Genomic DNA, 20868 nt, shown 5'->3' on the forward strand with positions numbered 1-20868 from the left:
GACCCTACACTTTCCCTCCTCTTGGGGAAATGTATTGTATCCAACCTGCTGACCCTTCAAGGGAAGGCAGAACCTTCCAGTAATAGATACTTCCTAGCAAGGAAGTAGTAGGGGGAATTCCCATGTAGGCAGGGTGCAGCATGGCCGACAGAATCTGTTATGAAGAGGCAGAATGGCCATCTCATGGCCAAGAATGAAGGTATCAAGAGAGATGCAACGCTACACTTTCCCTCCTCTTGGGGAAATGTATTGTATCCAACCTGCTGACCCTTCAAGGGAAGGCAGAACGTTCCAGTAATTGATACTTCCTAGGAAGGAAGAAGTAGGAGGAACTCCCATGTAGGTAGGGTGCAGCATGGCCAACAGCATCTGTTGTGAGGGGGCAGAATGGCCGTCTCGTGCCCAAACAGGAAGGTATCAAGAGAGATGTGATCCTACGCTTTTCCTCCTCGTCAGGAACCTTCCCCAATCACTATTTGCTTGTGGGGCGGCAACTCATGTGCGCAGAATCATGTACAGGTACGCGATTCTTCAACTTCTGGGTCCGGGGAGGGGGAATATGCTCCGCCGGCCAGGGAGCATATCTACCGCAAGGCAAACAAGGTGTTTGTCTTAGGCAGCATTTTCTGGGGGGTGGGGGCAGCTAGAAGGAACACGATGAAGACCACAGAGAAGCAATGGCATGGTCCGCCCCCTCCCTCTCACCCCCCTCCCCTTTCTTACCCCACATTCCCATCTCTTCTCCTAGCTGGGGAGGGGGGGGGGGGGAGCACTATGGAAGGCTAGTGGGATTGGGCGGGAGCACTATGGCCGTAGTTTGTAGACGTGGAAACTTTTGCGCAAAAAAAACAATCAATAGACGTTTATTGGGATTTTTTTTTTTTTATAACCACAAACATGTAGCAGAATAGATGTTGGCCTAAGATGAAGAAATTAGATTTTATACGTATATGTAAAGCGCTGGGTAAATTGACAGCGCTATACAAGTACAATATAAAAATAAAAATATAACTATGATCGAATTATTTATAAATTAAATAAAATGATTAGCAGAAAGCAAAGGTGATCAAATACTAACAAAAGAAAGCTCTATATGTGGGGGGAAGGACAATTTTATTTGCGTACAGCGTCATGCAACCGTGCATTTGTTAAAAATGGCCTTGTCATGAAGGGGTTAATTTTCCAGAGCTGAAGTGGTTAAAATAAAATTGAGGAAAAACAAAAAACAAAAAAAAAAAAAAAAAACACACTTACACAGCAAACTTTACGATTAGAAAAAGTTTAGATTTAATCTGTGTTGAACAAAAGGATAAAAAATTAAAATATAAATCTATTGTATGACTCTTTTTATTGCATTATATTCAATAAAATATTTGAAAAAAAATAAAAATAAAAATATAAAACATTCGATACATCACTCCACCCTTTGAAACTAGTTATTGATTTTTTATTTTATTTTTATTCTTTCATTACGGGACATTACAGAGATGTGGGACGTTTTACAATTTTTTTTTTTCAGCATAAAGAGTTGAAAAACCTGCCATTCCACCTGATGGGTGCGGGGGCCTTTTGAATGGCCGGCCGGAGCATGGAAGTGTTTTGACGGAGTGATCGGCGCAGCGTGGCGAGTGACACATGCCTGCCACATTACCGTGAAGGACAGGCCTTTTTGCTCAGCAGATTTGTACAGACTGACCCCGGGGACTATGGGGGTATTTATCATAGCCTTGTTTTTACTCCCTTTAATCCCATAAACAGACAATGTCAAACAATCGAGTCGTTAAAGTAACAGGATTTACTGGATGACTTCATGTAATGATTGATCACATGAGGCAGGTCACAAAGCCGAACGATTTATGTACATCTTTAGAAAGCATTTGCTTTTCTATACTTTTATCAAGGGCAAATTAAATGCTTTTTTTTTTTTTTTTTGTTATGGGCTTATTTTGATCTCGGATGGGTTTTGATTGGTTATTAATACATTCTCAGTGATGTCACCACTCTCTAGTGATTGGATAGGCTGCATTGTCAGTGATGTCACCGCTCTCTAGTGAATGGATAGGCTGCATTGTCAGTGATATCACCGCTATCTAGTGAATGGATAGGCTGCCTTCTCAGTGATGTCACCGCTCTCTAGTGAATGGATAGGCTGCATTGTCAGTGATGTCACCCCTCTCTAGTGAATGGATAGGCTGCATTGTCAGTGATGTCACCGCTCTCTAGTGAATGGATAGGCTGCATTGTCAGTGATGTCACCGCTATCTAGTGAATGGATAGGCTGCATTGTCAGTGATGTCACCGCTATCTAGTGAATGGATAGGCTGCATTGTCAGTGATGTCACCGCTATCTAGTGAATGGATAGGCTGCCTTCTCAGTGATGTCACCGCTCTCTAGTGAATGGATAGGCTGCATTCTCAGTGATGTCACCGCTCTCTAGTGAATGGATAGGCTGCATTGTCAGTGATGTCACCACTCTCTAGTGAATGGATAGGCTGCATTGTCAGTGATGTCACCGCTCTCTAGTGAATGGATAGGCTGCATTGTCAGTGATGTCACCGCTATCTAGTGAATGGATAGGCTGCATTGTCAGTGATGTCACCGCTATCTAGTGAATGGATAGGCTGCATTGTCAGTGATGTCACCGCTATCTAGTGAATGGATAGGCTGCATTGTCAGTGATGTCACCGCTATCTAGTGAATGGATAGGCTGCATTGTCAGTGATGTCACCGCTATCTAGTGAATGGATAGGCTGCCTTCTCAGTGATGTCACCGCTCTCTAGTGAATGGATAGGCTGCATTCTCAGTGATGTCCCCTCTCTCTAGTGATTGGATAGGCTGCCTTCTCAGTGATGTCACCGCTCTCTAGTGATTGGATAGGCTGCCTTCTCAGTGATGTCACCGCTCTCTAGTGAATGGATAGGCTGCTTTCTCAGTGATGTCACTGCTCTCTAGTGAATGGATAGGCTGCATTCCCAGTGATGTCACCGCTCTCTAGTGATTGGATAGGCTGCATTGTTAGTGATGTCACCGCTCTCTAGTGATTGGATAGGCTGCATTGTTAGTGATGTCACCACTCTCTAGTGATTCGATAGGCTGCATTGTTAGTGATGTCACCGCTCTCTAGTGAATGGATAGGCTGCATTGTCAGTGATGTCACCGCTCTCTAGTGATTGGATAGGCTGCATTGTCAGTGATGTCACCGCTCTCTAGTGATTGGATAGGCTGCATTGTTAGTGATGTCACCGCTCTCTAGTGAATGGATAGGCTGCATTGTCAGTGATGTCACCGCTCTCTAGTGATTGGATAGGCTGCATTCTCAGTGATGTCCCCTCTCTCTAGTGATTGGATAGGGTGCCTTCTCAGTGATGTCACCGCTCTCTAGTGAATGGATAGGCTGCATTCTCAGCGATGTCACCGCTCTCTAGTGAATGGATAGGCTGCATTGTCAGTGATGTCACCACTCTCTAGTGAATGGATAGGCTGCATTCTCAGTGATGTCATAGCCCAAATACAGAATAGTGTCATTCTGATGATCGGTAAAATCCAAAATAAAGAATGCTGCAAACATTTTAAAGAGAAACTGAAAGAAAAAAAAAAACAATGTAACGTAGGAAAGGATTTAAAAAAAAAAAAAAAAATAGACTTTGTGGCAACATATAAGTAAATTTTATTGTCGAGTTAAGTATTGCAGCCATGATTTATGACATTTCTACCAATACACAGTAAGCAAGAACAGTTTGAAAACTGGCAGAATAAATCTGAATATACCATAAACTGCGGCATAAAACAACATTATAATAGTATTCAGAATAATAATAATCAGTTACTGCATTGAATGTGCTGTCTTTTACATAAGTAGACTGAAAACAGAACCTGTGATAAAATAAAAAAACTGCTCAAAATACAAACGCCATACACATAGTTCACGGAAGTATCAGGAAAAAAAAAATATATATATATTATATAACAAGCACATCATTCAGCTCCTCATAAAATGCAATAGTTTTATAGCAATATTTGTAGTGTAGGTTATGGGACATTGCAACATTTATATATTAAAATATGTAACAACAACCAAAAAAAAAAGTTTGCCAAGTTTTCCCACACAAAATGCTTCATATTTGAGCCTGTAGCTTTGTGCAATGCACAAAATATGTAGCCATTCCTAAAAAAAAAAATAAAAAAAAAAAAAGTTCTTTCATCACTCGTCAGTCTAGTGCAATTTGTTTTGTTTTTTTTTTGTTTTTCTTTTTAAGCAAAGTTCATTTTAAAATGCAATCCATTTCTGACTTTTTTTTCACACCAATACTTTGAGAGGAAAAAAATAAAAATAGGGTCATGAAATGTTTTTTTTTTTTTTTTTAATTGTTTTAATTGTTACCGTTGGTGTCAGCTGTTAAAACGAGAGCCATCAAAACTGTATAGGCATTAAAATTTTATCTAATATTAAACAATTTCATCCTAAAAACGAAAAAAAAAAAAAATTACGCTCGATTTGGACTAGGTTAAATTCGCGGACCTTAGAAGTTTGTCACTAAAAAAAATTAAAAAAAAAAATCGTTTTAACTTCCTTTGCGTGAAATTTTTATTTTTCCTCCTACGGGGCATGGGAAAATAGTTAACGTTATTATCCATGTAGAAGATACGTTTTTTTCGGGTTCAGAAAACAAGTTTTGAAAGCTTTGAGAAGATGTCAATGTGTTCTTTAAAATTATATCCATGAATATATAAAAAAACAAAAAAACAAAAAAAAAAAGTAAGAAAACCTTTAAAGGACTCCAAGGCAATGAGAAGACAGGAACTAGTCTTTTTTGGAAGGGAGTTGGTACCTTTTTGCAAGATTTTTATAATTTTTTTAATTTATTTATAAGCATATGGCCAAGTATACCTTATTTTTATTTTTTCTTCAAATGCCACATGATTGTCCTGCAATAATGTTTTCTTAATATAAAACTTTAAGCGATCTGATTACATTTTTTTTATTTTAATCAGATTAAAGTTTATTTTAACAAATTATTGTGGGACAACCATGTGGTACTTACAGTGCAGTAAGGAAAAAAAAAATAAAAATAAATAAGCTTTGGCATTTAAGGTATACTTTGCCATATGCTTATAAAAAAAGGAAATGTGTAACAAAATATGAATTATGGTAACCCACATACAACAGGTAATTCATAGTATTTAAAAAAAAAAAAAAAAAAAAAATTGCTTCTAAAATAAAAATGCAATAGATTTTTCATCACCCTTACAATGGAATAGGATAATAAAATTAACATGCCCAACAGTCCTAAAGTTCATTAGGAATTTATTTTTTTGGTTACTTATCTAGTAGTTTATCCCAAAACTTATTTTATTTCCTCAATTTCATAAATTCAGCCCTTTAAAAAAAGAATTCTATGCAGACATAAAAAAACAGGAACCTTTAGGCTGCTGAACATGGGAGGACTGAATCTGGTAAAAGGAGACCATAGACGATTCCATGTGTACTTAGGAGCCATCTTGTTCTACACAATATGTATATACCAGGATCCCAAAAAAAAAAAAAAAAAAAAAAATGTAAAGTTTTTTTAAACTTTACCTTTAGCAAAAAATAGATAGATTTTATATATATATATATATATATATATATATATATATATATATATATATATATATCTAGGAGTAAAATATTTTAACCTTAAAATTTGGAAGAAATTCAAACCCTTTACAAAACAATTATATTAATTATAATACTGATGACTATAATAATTGTTATATAATAATCATATTCAGGTCCTTTGTCCAACTGTCACCATAAGTCAGTTTTGGGAATCAAGGCATCTGTACCAAAAGCTGCAGTTATAAAAAAAAAAATAATAAAATATTATATTAACAATTTCAGTTCAATAGCCCAAAGTTATTTTCCACATTGCATTTACACAGTTTTTTTCCTAAGCAGAAAATATACTAAAGCACAGGAAATATTAGTACACAGATTTTTTTTTTTTTTGTTTTTAAATTTTTTTTTTTTTATATATATTTTTTTTTTTGGCTCAACAAAGGGCAGTCCGACATTTCCAGTTTTGGTGGTCTGCTTTCATACAAAAAAAAAAAAAAAAAAAAAAATCTACCACAGTATTTTCAGCCTATCTAGCAGAAGGATATGTGCATTAAAAACAAGGCTTTACGTAGAGAACCTTGCCAACAGTCCAATGCTTAGCATAAGGAGCACCATACACAGCGAGGCACATCTTTATAGTTCTAGTGTTTACCGTGAAGAAAAGGGGGGACATCTTGACAGATAATATCCCTGCTCCTCAGGGTTACAATATTTAAAAAACAAAACAAAAAAAAAAACCTCCTCTTCTGAAGAGGGTATCATCCTAACCCTATCCAACCCCTAATATCACAGAAGGATATTTTAAGGCACTAAAACCAACTTGACGCAAAAAAAAAAAAAAATAAAAATTACCAACATGCTTGTGTGATTTTATGGTCTTTTGCTATTTTTTTATTTTTTTTCCCCCCTTGGGAATCGAACCTATTACAAAAAGTTGCAAAAAATAAATAAAAAACAAAAAAATGGTGTGTCACAAGTATACATTTAAATACAGCTGTGTTCATTTTAACAGAGCAGGATCTCATTAAAAAAATATCCTGGGTCTCAAGAGTTGTTGGATGCATTACAAAAACATTTCATAAAAAAACAATGCTTATTGCCTTATGTTAGCATTTTTTTTTTTTTTTTCAGTCAACTAGAAGAGGTCGTGCTGGTCTCGTAACGAGACACATTTGTGCAAATAGAGGGTGTGGTACAGGAAGAACTCTTTCCCCCAAAAACCTTTGCTCTTACCTTAAATCACAAAAATGGAGAGTACTAACCCTTCACTGTAAACTTTTGTTTAATATATATATAAAAAAAAAAAAAGGAAGTTTAAGGGTGGCCCATCATTAAAAGCACAACAAAAATATTTTTTTTGTAAAAATAAAAAATCACAAAAAAACACAAAACACCTGTGCCATCTATGGTGACAAATCAGGTCGCAGACACCATCTTTTCCAGAGTAGAAAATGAAACCCAACATTTACCTGTAAAAACAAAAAAGATACAAAATATTTGTGACCAATCGTCAATTTTTTTTCCCTTTGAGTGTGTAAAATTTATTTATATATATCTCCACACAAATTGTTCCTAAATATTCCCCCTTATAAATAAAACAAAAAAATAAATAAAAATAAATGTGCCACTGCCTACCAAAAAAAGGAATTCTGGAGATGGAATGGTTTAAAGATGGTTTTCCCATCCAGTTGAAAAAAAAAGTCAAATTACATATTTTTAGTGCATTTTTTTTTTTATTGAGGAATGTGCAACTTAAGATTTTTCTTCATTTAATTAAACTCACTAAAGTGGCATTTAGTGCAGGGTAAAGAGATATCTTGTCAATTTCTAAGATATGGATTTCGGATGAATCCCTTCACACATTTCAGTCGGAGAGGTTGGTTAATCACTATAATTAGCAGTTGGAGGAATTAATTGATGCTGCGGTTGGCCTGGTGACACCAGCAGTCTGGTTTAAAAAGCTTTAATGGCCGTTATGCATTTTTTTTTTTTTTTAAGAGACTTTGCAAGATATAGGCAAGATGTAATTTTTAGCTTGGGACCAAAAGGATATTAAAACAGCGATCAGAAAGTGAGTAAATATTTTATCTACTCATGCACAAGTCTTGGTTATTTGATCAAGTTTTTTTTTTTTAAACTTGACCTTTAGCAATTTTTTTATTTTTTGGCGAGCCAGGTAGGAGCCAAACCTACAATCCTTTAGCATAGAAAAAAAAAAAAAAAAAAAAAAAATTGTAAGCATATTGTCCCATAGGTTCTGACCCATAATAACAGGACAGCCCATGTCCTAATGGGATGTACCGGGCAAAATATTCTTTTGAATTTTTTAAATCAGCATATCATTTTTATTGAAATTTTCATTTATAGAAATTTAAAAGAAAAATGGTCAATAAAAACATATTCTTGGGATTTTATGCATATTCTAAAAACGCCAATAGAATATGCATAAAATCCCAAGAATCTTACATATATTTAAACTCCCCAGCCCATTGGAAAATTATACAGTCTTTAATTATATTTGTTGTGCAGAAAAAAATAAAAATAAAGTTTTGCTGGGCCTTTTGAGCAAGAAGTCCAAGGGCTTGAAATGTGAAATAAACTTTGTGGGAGTCCTAATTGCTTTAGGTGAATGATACGTCATACAAAATTATGCAAAGTTTTGGGGACAATTTCAATCCTTGTAAAAAAAATAAATAACAATAAACAAAAAAAAAAATAAATAAACCCCCACAATTAGATTACCCCAAATATGTAAAAATATGGACCATACCAATCCAATCAAGGAGTGTAAAGTTCTAAGATAATGTTATATGCCCCAACCCAAGATAAAAAAAAAAAAAAAAAACTACATATATATATATAAAATATTATATATATAAAATATATATATATATATATATATATATATATATATATATATATATATATATATATATATATATATATATATATATATATATATTATATATATAGGGTTGGTTTTGTTTCTGGACCAGCTCAAATCACTCAACTATAGTAGGTTTGGGCATTGGTAGAGACCAAAATAATTTACACTATTTTAGTTAGGTAAAAAAAATAAAAATAAAGGGGTTCATAAGAGTTTGAGACGTTCTATCAGCAAGAAAAGCAAAAATCACAATCTGAAACTTGCTTAGTCTTGTGAGAACCGGATACCATCTCGTATGCTGGCATGGTATGTCAAACTCCACCATGTTCTTCAAGCTTGTGTTTGAGTTCGCAATTAAAAATAGGGGCAAACAGCGCATGCCTCGATTCCAAACATATCCTGTTTGTATAGTTCAAGGCCTGCCATCATATTTTTTTTCCCCCCACGCTAATCTGCCCATCAATATTTCTTTAGGTCATCGATGTGCGTTGACACATATGGTTGCTACAAGGCAGCCCATTCTTTATTAAAGGGCTTGCCAACACATTGGACATGATCCTTTTTAAAAAGGCAAAAAACCCACAATATATGGAGAACACGTTGTGGTGTGTTGAGTGTTTAAAATAAGAGATTTACAGAACATTACCACAAAGCAACCGTTTGGATGAGTCTTTAAGGGTCCCCTTCACACTAGCCCTAAACCTGGATGCTTGGTGGGTGGCCTGAAACTATCGAGCAGTACCAAAATGATAGGTCTAAAAAGTGGACATGGAGCCATAGAGCTTTATATAGGCGTGTTAATGGTTGTGGTAATACAGCGAAGGTGCCCAATTGCCGTCTACTGCTGCTTTGATGGACCAAGAGATGGTCCATTCGCAGTTAGCAAGCTGCCCAAAACATTGGGACTGGTTTCTCTTCTATGAACAGGTTCGAAAGTTACATTTTATAAAAATTTAATTTTTTTTTCATTCTTTATCTTGTAGACCACTGACTTGACTTTGCGTTGCCAACAGAACCATGAATGAGGTTCAACTATCAGCTGACTTGATGTGAAGGTGCCCGTTGCTTTCTACTGCTACCTTGGACCAAGGGAGGTCCATTTTAAGATAGCGAGCTGCCCAAACACTGCTACGGGATTCTCTTATTAAATTATTCAATTACATTTAATTCTTATTATACCACCGACTTAGATTCCGAGTTGCCAACAGAACTATGTTCCATGAACACCTTCGAAATTTAAAAAAAATTGTCAATTTTCTTATTCTTAACCTTTTAAACCACTGATTTTGAGTTGCCAACAGAACCATGAACGAGGTTCACCATCAGTTGCCTTGAAGGGAAGGTGTCGCTTACTTTCTATTGCTGCCTTGATGGGCCAAGAGAGGTCCATTCGAAGTTAGTGAGCTGCCCAAACACTGGGACTGGATTCTCTATGAACACATTAGCAATGCAATAATTACATTTTGTATTCCTAATCTTTTAAACCACCGACTTAGATTCTCAGTTGCCAACAGAACCATGAGCAATTTTCCCTATTCATCGAGTAGAAGTGAAGGTGCCTGTTGCCTTCTACTACTGCCTTGATGGGCGAAGGGAGGCCCATTCAATGTTAGTGAGCTGCTCCAAAACACTGGTACAGGATTCTCTATGAACATATGGGAAATTTAAATGTAATTGATTAAATTGTATTTTTTTTTATTCTTTTAAACCACTCACTTAGCTTCTGAGTCGCCACAGAACCACAAATGAGGCTCGCTATAATCTGATTTGAAGTGAAGGGGTCGGCTGCCTTCTACTGCTGCCTTGATGGACAAAGGGGAGGTCCATTCGAAGTTAGCGAGCTGCTTAAACACTAGGACTGGATTCTCAAAGAACATATTTGAAATTTAATAGGCTTATTTTTTTTTATGCTTAACCATTTTAAACCAGTGACTTATATTCTGAGTTGCCAACAGAACCATCAACAAGGTTCGTCGCCTTGAAGTGAAGTAGCAGCTTGCTTTCTACTGCTGCCTTGGTGGACCAAAGGCGGTCCATTTGCAGTTAGCAAGCTGCTCAAACATTGGGACTGGATTCTCTTCTAAAAACATAAGAAATGTAATTGATTTTTAAATCAAATTTTTATTTTATTTTTTATTCTGAGTTGGATTCTGAGTTGCCAAAAAAGAACCATGAACGAGGTGCACCATCAGCTGACTTGAAGTCAAGGTGTCGCTTTCTTTCTACTGCTGCCTTGATGGGCCAAGGGAGGTCCATTCGAAGTTAGCGAGCTGCTCAAACACTGGGACTGGATTCTCTTCCATGAAGACATTAGCAATGCAATATTTAATATTCAATTACATTTAAATTTTTGTATTCCTAATCTTTTAAACCACCGACTTAGATTTCGAGTTGCCAACAGAACCATGAACAAGGTTCACTATTTATCGACTTGAGGTGAAGGTTCCGGTTGCCTTCTACTACTGCCTTGATGGGCAAAGGGAGGTCCATTCAAAGTGAATGAGCTGCCCAAACACTGGGACTGGATTCTCTCCGAACATTAGAACATGAAGAAAAAAATAAATAAAAAAAAATTTGAATTTATTTGATTAAATTGTTTTTTGAATTAAGAGATGCCCAGACACATGGACACAGATCTTTACAATTACTACATTTAAAAAAAAATTTTATTCTGAATCTTTTAAACCACGGATTTGGATTTTGGAGTTGCCAACAGAACTATGGACAAGGTTCCCTATTAGCTGGCTTGAAGTGAAGGTGCCTGTTGCCTTCTACTGCTGCCTTGGACCAAGGGAGGTCCAAGCAACGTGAACGAGCGAGCTGCCCAAACACTGGGGCTGGATTCTCTATGAACACATTAGAAATGTAAGTTTAATTGATTAAAAATTGTATTTTTTTTATTCTTAAATCTTTTAAACCACTTCGATTTTGGAGTTGCCAACGGAACCATGAACGAGGTTCACCATCAGCTGACTTGAAGTGAAGGTGCCTGTTGCTTTTCTACTGCTGCCTTGGACCAAGGGAGGTACAAGCAATGTGAATGAGCTGCCCAAACACCGGGGCTGGATTCTCTATGAACACATTATTAAATGTAAGTTTAATTGATTATTAAAAATTGTATTTTTTTATTCTTAAATCTTTTAAACCACTTCGATTTTGGAGTTGCCAACGGAACCATGAACAAGGTTCACCATCAGCTGACTTGAAGTGAAGGTGCCTGTTGCTTTTCTACTGCTGCCTTGGACCAAGGGAGGTCCAAGCAACGTGAACGAGCTGCCCAAACACTGGGGCTGAATGAACACATTAGACATTTTTCTTTTTTTATTCTTATGCCGGCCATACACGGTTCAAATTTCTATAGAATTTTCTTTCGAAAATCGTATCTAAGAATTTTCGTATGAATTTCGCACCATTAGTGGGGCTGCAGCAACAGCCGATTTTCGTGCGGAAATAAAATTTGAGGAATCGGACATGTTGGAAATTTTTAGAAAAACTAACGATTTTCTAATCAATGATGGGAGAATCGTGCGAGAAATGTAATAAGAAAAGAAAATGTACGGAGATAAAAGAAAATGTACGGAGAGAAAAGAAGATGCCCAGCCAAGAAAATTATTTTCTGTAGCAACATGAAGTGAAATTGAAGGCTTGGTCGGCCGAATTTCGAAAATCAATGGTGGCATCATCGGATCACAAAAAAAAAACGAATTTTCTGATTTTGAAAAGAAAATTTGTTCAAAATTCGACCGTGTATGGCCTGCATTAATCTTTTAAACCACCGACTTAGATTTTGAGTTGACAACAAAACCATGAACAAGGTTCACCATCAGTTGACGTGATCTTCTGAATGCATCCATAAGCAATCATTACATTTAAGCATTACTTTCACGACTCCCATCCTGGAGGCACGTGTGCGTTTTTTCAAGCCTACGTATAAAGTCAAAATGGTGTTTTGGTTGTAAAACAAAAAAAAATTAAAAATGGCAGTGTGACAAATTTTTTTTATTTACCACCAAAGGGCATGTTCTTAATTCGAACAATAGAGCTATGTGTCTACTTCGTATTTAAAAAAAGGTGTCCAAGGAAAATGTGTGAATGCAGAGGTTTAGATCCCCTAGTTATGAATTGATAGTCGCCTCAGTGGAACCAACAATTCATCCTTCCAAGAAAATCGTAAAGAAAACCCAACTAATGATCACGGAGATTAGAAAAAGACGAAGCGTTTTCTGCTTTTACAGCCAAGAAGGCATGTGATTTGGGAGACAGTTTCAAGTATTTTTCAGTTAAAACCAGTTTTATATACTGTGTGGTCAAACTGGGCCAACATCTTTTCAATCAAGGTCTTGAGGGACACAGAACTGTTGGTTCTCAGTTTACTCCAAGTCTAACCATGTACTCCGCCTACCAAAATATTCTGGCCATCCGAGTTCCACAACCATTAACGTTCCATACAAAGTAAAAAATAAAAATAAAAAAAATAAAAATAAAAAAAATAAAAATAAAAAAAATAAAAATAAAAAATAGTGTGAACTGGTCAAGCAACCACCCATATTAAAGTTCAGGAAGAAAACGCCACACGTTACCTATAACTAGACAGCAATGCCAAGATTAAAAAAAGGTTCAGTAGGCAATTTTTGGTTGCGCTCATCGCACAAAAGCAAAAAATTGCCTTCAAAAGTCCTTTATAAAACCTAACACGGCAATGACATTCTTCCAGCCGAATCGTAGCGCCCATCAGGGAAACATACAAACGAAAAAAAGTAATAAAAAAATAAAATAAACAAAGGAATAATAATCTCAAAGCAATTTATTATATTTCCAATTAAATTCATAATTGGCCTAAATACTGTTTCTGGTCTCATAGGGAATGTTTGAACAGTACATTATGGGTCGTCTGCAAAAGGGATATTTTTAAAATGCAATTTTTTTATTTATTTTTTTGCACATTCTTTCCTCCGACTGCCACAAAATTAAAAAACTTTCATACTAAACTTAGCAAAGTAGTTGTTCCCTTTAAAAAAAAATATATATATATATCTATGTCAGTTACCTATGGACAGTGGAGGTAGCCACCATGTGGACCGGGATAGATGTATAAAGTGACAGCATCACTAAAATTTGGCAAGGTTTTTTTTTTGTGGTATTTAATAAAATGGCTTCCTTAAGTGTCTATAGGTAACCAGTTTAATTTAAATGCACAGTGTGGAAAAAAAAAAAATATAATAAATTTAATCAAGGCAGGGCAAAAAACAAACATTTCCTGAAAACTTAACAGAAGTCAACGAGTTGTAGTTTGAAAACCAGATGAAAAAAATAAAAAAAATTCTAAAAAAATAAAATAAATGCATCGTTACGACCCAAGACAATGACAGCCAAACTATTATAAAAAAAATAAAAATAAAACAAAAAAATAAAAGTAGTTAATTTTATAACCTAACTGATCAGCGCTGCACATATCCCTTTTTTTTTTTTAAATCATTTGTCATTTTCTATTTTGGGTTGTTTGTGGTAGACTTGATAAATTGTTTCTAACACAAGCACTGGTATAGTCATATCAAAAAATAGTGCAAAATTTAAATATTTATATAAATAATCCTAAAACTGCTGTTTTTCTCTCTCGCCATTATACAACACACTTTGAGTTGGCACTCAAAACAAACCCTCTCCCACCCCCCCACCCCCCCCCCCCCCAAAAAAAAAAAAAAAAATCCGTTTGCTCTTTAAAACTTTTTTTTTTCTGACGCAAACATCCCAAAAATGTATAGGCCCTTTTCGAATACAAAAATACACTTCCCCCTCACTCATACTTTTTCTCTTTTATATATATATATATATTGCAAGACTTTTAAACAAATAGTTTTTTTTGTGCAAATATTTCAGGATTTGTTTTCCTTAATGTTAAGTGAGCGATTAAGAAAAAAAATAATAATATATAGATATAAGTAGGGTGGAGGGGTATATAGGAAATAAGCATTCGCTGCTCTGCTTTAAAAAAAAAAATAGAAAAAAAAAATAAAGAAAAAAATAAAATAAAAATAGGAGCAACGGAGTTGAAGGATTTTTTTCAAGACATAGCTAAACAAACATTTTCAAGCTTTTCGCTTGTGCATTCAAACCAGACATAACAGGTAAATATTTATACAGCAAGAGGAGAACAAAAAGGGAAAAAATAAAAAGCTTTCCCCTTTTACCCCGACTTCCCCTTCAAAGTATTTTTTTTTTTTCTCTGGTGCCCAAAAAGTTGCCAGACATACGCACAACAAAGTGGTATTGAGGGCCGAGCTGACAAAAAAACAAAAAAAAAATAAAAATTAAACGGACCAGCTAGAAGTGCAGTGTTTATTGAATTGTTTTTCTCTTTTTTTTTTACGTTCGGTCTTTTTTTTTTTCTCTCAATTCTCTAAAACAGCTGTCCTTTTTGCTTGTCCTTATCTTTGCTCCTCATTGATGTGCTGTCGTGACCATTGCTTTGCAAGTGTAGTCTGTTGTGTTCCAATATGGAGGGCGTGCCCATGTTTTGCTGCTGGTGCTGGTAAAAAGAGGATCCAGGGTAGTGACCTATGACCTCGCTGTAAGTTGGGGGAGGGCCTTCCATCCTGCCGTTGCTGCCGTAGGAAGTGGCGCTCACTCCGGAGTTGCTGCTGGGCGGGCAGGGGCCTCCGTAGACGGAGCTGTCGATTAAGTCACTGTCGAAGATTGTTCGGTTGGGGGGAGCCCGCACAGATTCTCGGTTCAGCTCCATCTGCTGCTCGGGGTCGCGGAGCTGCAACGTGCAGGGCCCCTGGTAAGGCGGTGGCTCCTCGCCGTCCGATAGGGAGATGGTGGGCGGAAGGTCGATCTCGTGCTGTAGGTACGGGTAGGTGGGCTGGAAACGGCTGAAGCGATCTCTCTGGAGGAAGGGTGGGATGCTGAGTCTGTCCGAGGGTCTGGGTGTGTATATGTGCTGTAGGGTTACAGGAAAAAAAAAAAACAATCCAGATTATTTTGGAGGGCTTGCATAAACAATACAATAGTCAACACAGAAGCCATAGACTGGGGGGGGGGGGGAGCTCCCTACACAAGGTTAAAAATGACATAACACATCTTGGCTATCTCCCTTAAAGTGGTTACAAACCTCAGACATGAAATACACTATATTACCAAAAGTATTGGGACACGTGTCTTTACACGCACAGACTTTAATGGCGTTTTAGGCCGTAGGGTTTAATATTATTGAGTTGGCCCACCCTTTGCAGCTATAACAGCTTCAACTCTTCTGGGAAGGCCGTCCACAAAGTTAAGGAGGGTGTCTATGGGAAGGTTCAGCCATTCTTCCAGAAGCGCATTTGTGAGGTCATGCACTGTTGGACATGAAGGCCTGGCTCGCAGTCTCCTCTCCAATTCATACCAGAGGTGCACTATTGGGGTTGAAGTCAGAGCTCTGTGCAGGCCAGTCAAGTTTCTCCACTCAACTCGCTCATCCATGTTTTTATTGACCTTGCTTTGTGCACTGGTGCACACAGTCATGTTGGAACAGGAAGGAACCATCACAAAACTGTTCCCACAAAGTTTGGAGCATGAGATTGTCCAAAATGTCTTGGTATGCCGACACCTTGGGATATCCGTTCACTGGAACTAAGCCCAACCCCTGAAAAACAACCCCACACCATAATCCCCCTCCGCCAAATGATTTGGACCCGTGCACAAAGCAAGGTCCATAAAGACATGGATGAGCGAGCTGAGTGGAGGAACTTGACTGGCCTGCATAGAGTCCTGACCTCAACCCGATATAACACCTTTGGGATGAATTAGAGTGAAGACTAAGAGCCAGGCCTTCTCACCCAACATCAGTGCCTGACCTCACAAATGCGCTTCTGGAAGAATGGTCAAACATTCCCATAGACACATCTCCCAAACCTTGTGGACGGCCTTCCCAGAAGAGTTGAAGCTGTTATAGCTGTAAAGGGCGGGGCCAACTCAATATTGAACCCTACAGACTAAGACTGGGATGCCATTAAACTTCATGTAAAGGCAGGTGTCCCAATACTTTTGGCAATATATGTGCGAACTGGATGTGATTTTTACCTCATCCAATTTGCATGATATGTGAGGGTGACAGGTTCTCAAATGGAGCCGGTTCACACATGTCCTGTGCGCTTTTTGGGTCTAAATCAGGCAAAAAATTCAGACCTGAAAAACATATGTGAACCTTGCCTAAGGGTTTAAAACCACTTTAAAAAGGAGACCTAACATTAGGCATATTTGTTAATGAAATACTTCCTGGCATTACCTACTGCAGAGAATACTTCCCCCTAACAAAACCGCATTTGCTTGGATGGAGCCACCCTTGTTCAAGCATCAAAAGTTAGGAGCCACCCAAAACCTAGGCGGGCCAGGCCAATTGGTCTCTCTCTAGCTCAATGTTTCTCAACTCCACAAGCCTGAAAACATGACCTGTTGGGGCGCCTTGAGGACTGGAGTTGAGAAACACTGCTCAAGCTACCAAGAGCATCGTGGCTGGTTTTAGGTTAAACAATGTGAAATCTATTTCTTCTTCCATTCGTTGTGTGGTAGACTTCATGAGATAATAGGATTGTCAAACAACCAGAGCCCACCAGTATCCGTAAGGATGTCCTCTCTTCAATACCATTACAAAACACATACAAACAATGCTAAACACCAACACAGATAAGATCTTACACATACCTAAAATACATTGATTTGACAACTTTCCCAGAAAATGCCAATTGTGCCCCTCCCCCCCTTATGTATGATAGAAAAACAAAAAAGACTGAATTGGTTAATGAATATTAGGTCAATAACATTTTACGTTTTTTTAGCAGACCCCGCCTCTGATCAAAGTGGACCATCTTACCTCTGCTACGCCGTTTCCTGAAACTGTGCTGTCCGAAGGCCACAGGCTTCCTTCCTGCAACAAATAATAAAAAAAAACCCGTATGAGTATCTCATGAACCTTTGATTGTTCCCTACTCTGGAAACAGACTGACGGGTCAGATACTTTTTGCAGCGAGATGAGATATTTAATGGACATGCAAAATGGAAAATGTTCTCCTCATCCATAAAAACATGCTAAGCTAGATTTGTTTTTTTTTTAATCTCCAGTCAAAATGGACTGTCAGAAGGCCAGCAATGGTAGCCGCAACGTAAATCAGATGTTTGGGAACAGCATTACATTACCCTAAACACCCCAAAAAAAAAAAAAAAAAACTTGGACTACCAACTAGGGTTTCATTCAATCTACCACACAATTGCTATGAAAGCACAACATTGGGTCCTGATGAATCAATTGGCTGAAGCCTTTGTGCTACAGGTGGCAAAGAACTTCCTTACCGAAGACAGGTGCTCTTCTCGCCTCCTCCCTTGGCTGTGTCGGTGAATGAACGATCGTGCTGAAAGCTTGTAGTGATTTAGGAGACACGTTATTACCACGACCATAACCATCATGACCACCACAATGATGATTATCTGAACGAACTCCAGCTCCGCTGCAAACAAAAAAATAAAATAAAATAAAAATAAAGAAGAAGATTACCCAACTGTTCAGTTTATAGACACCAAGCATCATAAAAGTGAATACAGAATTAAGTAACGATGCAATAAATAGATCTATTGTATGCATGGCGAGTGTGACACCGCTTATTTGTACAGTCTTTTTTTGCTTCGTTTTTAGCCAATTCCACAACTGTCTATTGCAGTGATTCTCAACCAGGGTTCCGTGTAAACCTAGGGTTCCTCCAGAGGTTGCTAGGGGTTTCTTCAGCATTGGGCAATTTCTGCCTCTCAGATAAGTTCCCACTTACACCATTGATCTTTTTAGCTAAGGAGGTAATTCCTCCCAATGACCACAAGTCTAAGGACCATTCCTCCCAATGACCACAAGTCTAAGGACCATTCCTCCCAATGACCACAAGTCTAAGGACCATTCCTCCCAATGACCACAAGTCTAAGGACCATTCCTCCCAATGACCACAAGTCTAAGGACCATTCCTCCCAATGACCACAAGTCTAAGGACCATTCCTCCCAATGACCACAAGTCTAAGGACCATTCCTCCCAATGACCACAAGTCGAAGGACCATTCCTCCCAATGACCACAAGTCTAAGGACCATTCCTCCCAATGACCACAAGTCTAAGGACCATTCCTCCCAATGACCACAAGTCTAAGGACCATTCCTCCCAATGACCACAAGTCTAAGGACCATTCCTCCCAATGACCACAAGTCTAAGGACCATTCCTCCCAATGACCACAAGTCTAAGGACCATTCCTCCCAATGACCACAAGTCTAAGGACCATTCTTCCCAATGACCATCACACAATTGTATCACGAGTTGTAAATCTCAAATTTTTAGCAGGGGTTCCCCAGAGACCGGATAACTATTTCAAGGGTTCCTCTGTTGAAAGGGTTGAGAAAGGCTGGTCTATTGGAACCCTCTGCAATGCTGGAGGACTCTGCTCCTTCCTCTATAACTCTGCCGAAATACTATGCGCTGCTGGAAGACTCTGCTCCTTCCACTAACTCTCCTCTCCTGAAAGACTTTGAGGTCTCCACCCTTTCCACCAGCCAAAGTACTTTACAACACACGTAAAAACAGTTGGCCAGCCCAGACTGACACCATGGGGAGGAACTTTTAACTGCCTAGGTTGGAATGCACTCATTTCGGGGAATGCTGGGGTTTCACAGCCCTTGAAACTTCCACAGACAAAAACGATGTATAGACAATATAAGCATGCTTGTAAATGGTACGCATCAATTCAGATATCCTACATATCCAACCACCATCTCTGGTCCATGGTCAACTTGAACGCATTCCCGAAGCTAGAGGGTTATGCTGACCTTAAAAAACAAGGTGCTTTGTTACAATATCCAGACACTGAAAGTCTGCCAACTCCAACACTATAAACACAGGCGTCTGGGAGAGTTGGTGATAACCCATCTAATCATTAACCAATAAAGAAAAAACAGAATTTGTTGCCAAACCGTAAAGACATGGCATTTAAAAGCTTGTGCGAAAAAATATATATACACAAGCTGCCCAACTGGAATCCCTTATCCCTAAAGATTCTCCAGTCAAGAGTTACACATTTGAAAGAAGAGAACACAACGTGACTTTCAAATTTATTTTAAGCTTTGCAAGTCCATAAAGCAGGGTTTCTCAACCAGGGTTCCATTGAACACTAGGGTTCCTCCAGAGGTCAATAGAGGTTCCTTGAGTAATTTCTGCCTCTCAGATATGTAACCATCGACACCATTGATCTTTAGTTCTCTGTAAAGTGGGGAAGCCTTCCCAATGACCATTAATGCAGGAAGCCTTCTTCCTAGTGACCAGGGGCGGAATGACAACTCATGGGGCCCCCGGGCAATAGGAGATCACGTGGGCCCCCGGGCAATAGTAGATTATGGGGCCACACAGTATACAATCACACAGGTTACACATACATTTACACACAGTATACACAGTCATGTTTCTATTGGCTGAAAAGGTACTGGAGAGGTGGGGCAGCTATAATCTCAGAATTTTTAGACCAAAAGGATGTCGTAAGGGACATTTCAGAGACAGATGTAAAAAATAAATAAAAATGATTTTTTATATACTGTCCCTGGTTTTACTGAGGCTGGCAACCCTGATTGGGCCCCCTAGTGGCTCGGGGCCCTCGGGCAGTGCCCGAGTGGCTGAATGGTCAGTCCGCCCCTGCTAGTGACCGCCACAATAAAAACTGAGCAGTAGATATAGCGACTATTGCCAGGGGTTCTGAGATCAGAAAGTCATTTTCTTTTACAAAGGATTTTATTAATATTCAATCCATCAAAGCCAGTTAATTGTTCTTGATCAACATATATTGTAATCATCTAAGGAAGATGTGCATGTTCAACGCTCACCGCCTCCTCATAGCAATAAAGATTCTAAAGTCACTAGTCAAGTCAACTTTGGAATTCTAACTACAGTATATAATGAATTGGAGCGAAGGCATCCAACCACAGCTAAATGCAGCTAGTCATAAGAACTTATTGTCTGTAGATATACATATAGGCAAGAATGCAGCACAAAAAGGAAAGGCGCTATTACTGTAACCATCCCAACCAGGACAATACCTGGAGTCCTTATAAGCATTATAGAATAAATGAGAATAAAAAAAAAAAAAAAAACTGAAAATGGCAGAGGAAAGAGCGCTAGAAGAAAAAGGAAAAAAAATAAAGTCCCACGGGGTGTGCATCAGAAGAGCACCAAATTTAGAGAAACATGTTAATCTGGAAGGTTGGGTATGTACAATCCAAGGTTGCCAGACTCAGACATTTTTCATGGGTGTCTGAAAGTATAGCCATCAGCTTCTAATTTACCATATCATTCATACGGTTTCTAGTTTTCTATAACCGAATGTAAG

General features: G+C 38.0%; 1 protein-coding gene and 1 long non-coding RNA gene across 2 annotated transcripts in view; one reads left to right on the top strand and one right to left on the bottom strand.

Annotated features, from left to right (window-relative positions):
- The first annotated feature begins 334 nt into the window (after positions 1–334).
- Positions 335–18101, top strand: LOC143936191 (uncharacterized). Its single transcript, XR_013263629.1, has 2 exons — positions 335–519; positions 17308–18101. It is a non-coding gene; the product is annotated as an uncharacterized LOC143936191 (long non-coding RNA).
- The window catches only part of PMEPA1 (prostate transmembrane protein, androgen induced 1), an 84410-nt gene continuing 78040 nt past the window's right edge, over positions 14499–20868 (bottom strand). Inside the window, exons 2-4 of the mRNA XM_077460583.1 lie at positions 17816–17970; positions 17340–17393; positions 14499–15428 (exon numbers count right to left, since the gene is read on the bottom strand). Coding sequence (XP_077316709.1) covers positions 14886–15428; positions 17340–17393; positions 17816–17970 — 752 coding nt within the window. The 3' untranslated portion in view covers positions 14499–14885. The remainder of the gene's footprint in view (positions 15429–17339; positions 17394–17815; positions 17971–20868) is intronic.

This window comes from Lithobates pipiens, unplaced genomic scaffold, assembly GCF_037356315.1.
Source record: "Lithobates pipiens isolate NorthernLeopardFrog02 unplaced genomic scaffold, aLitPip1_a1.2 Scaffold_28, whole genome shotgun sequence".
Taxonomy (NCBI): Eukaryota; Metazoa; Chordata; class Amphibia; order Anura; family Ranidae; genus Lithobates; species Lithobates pipiens.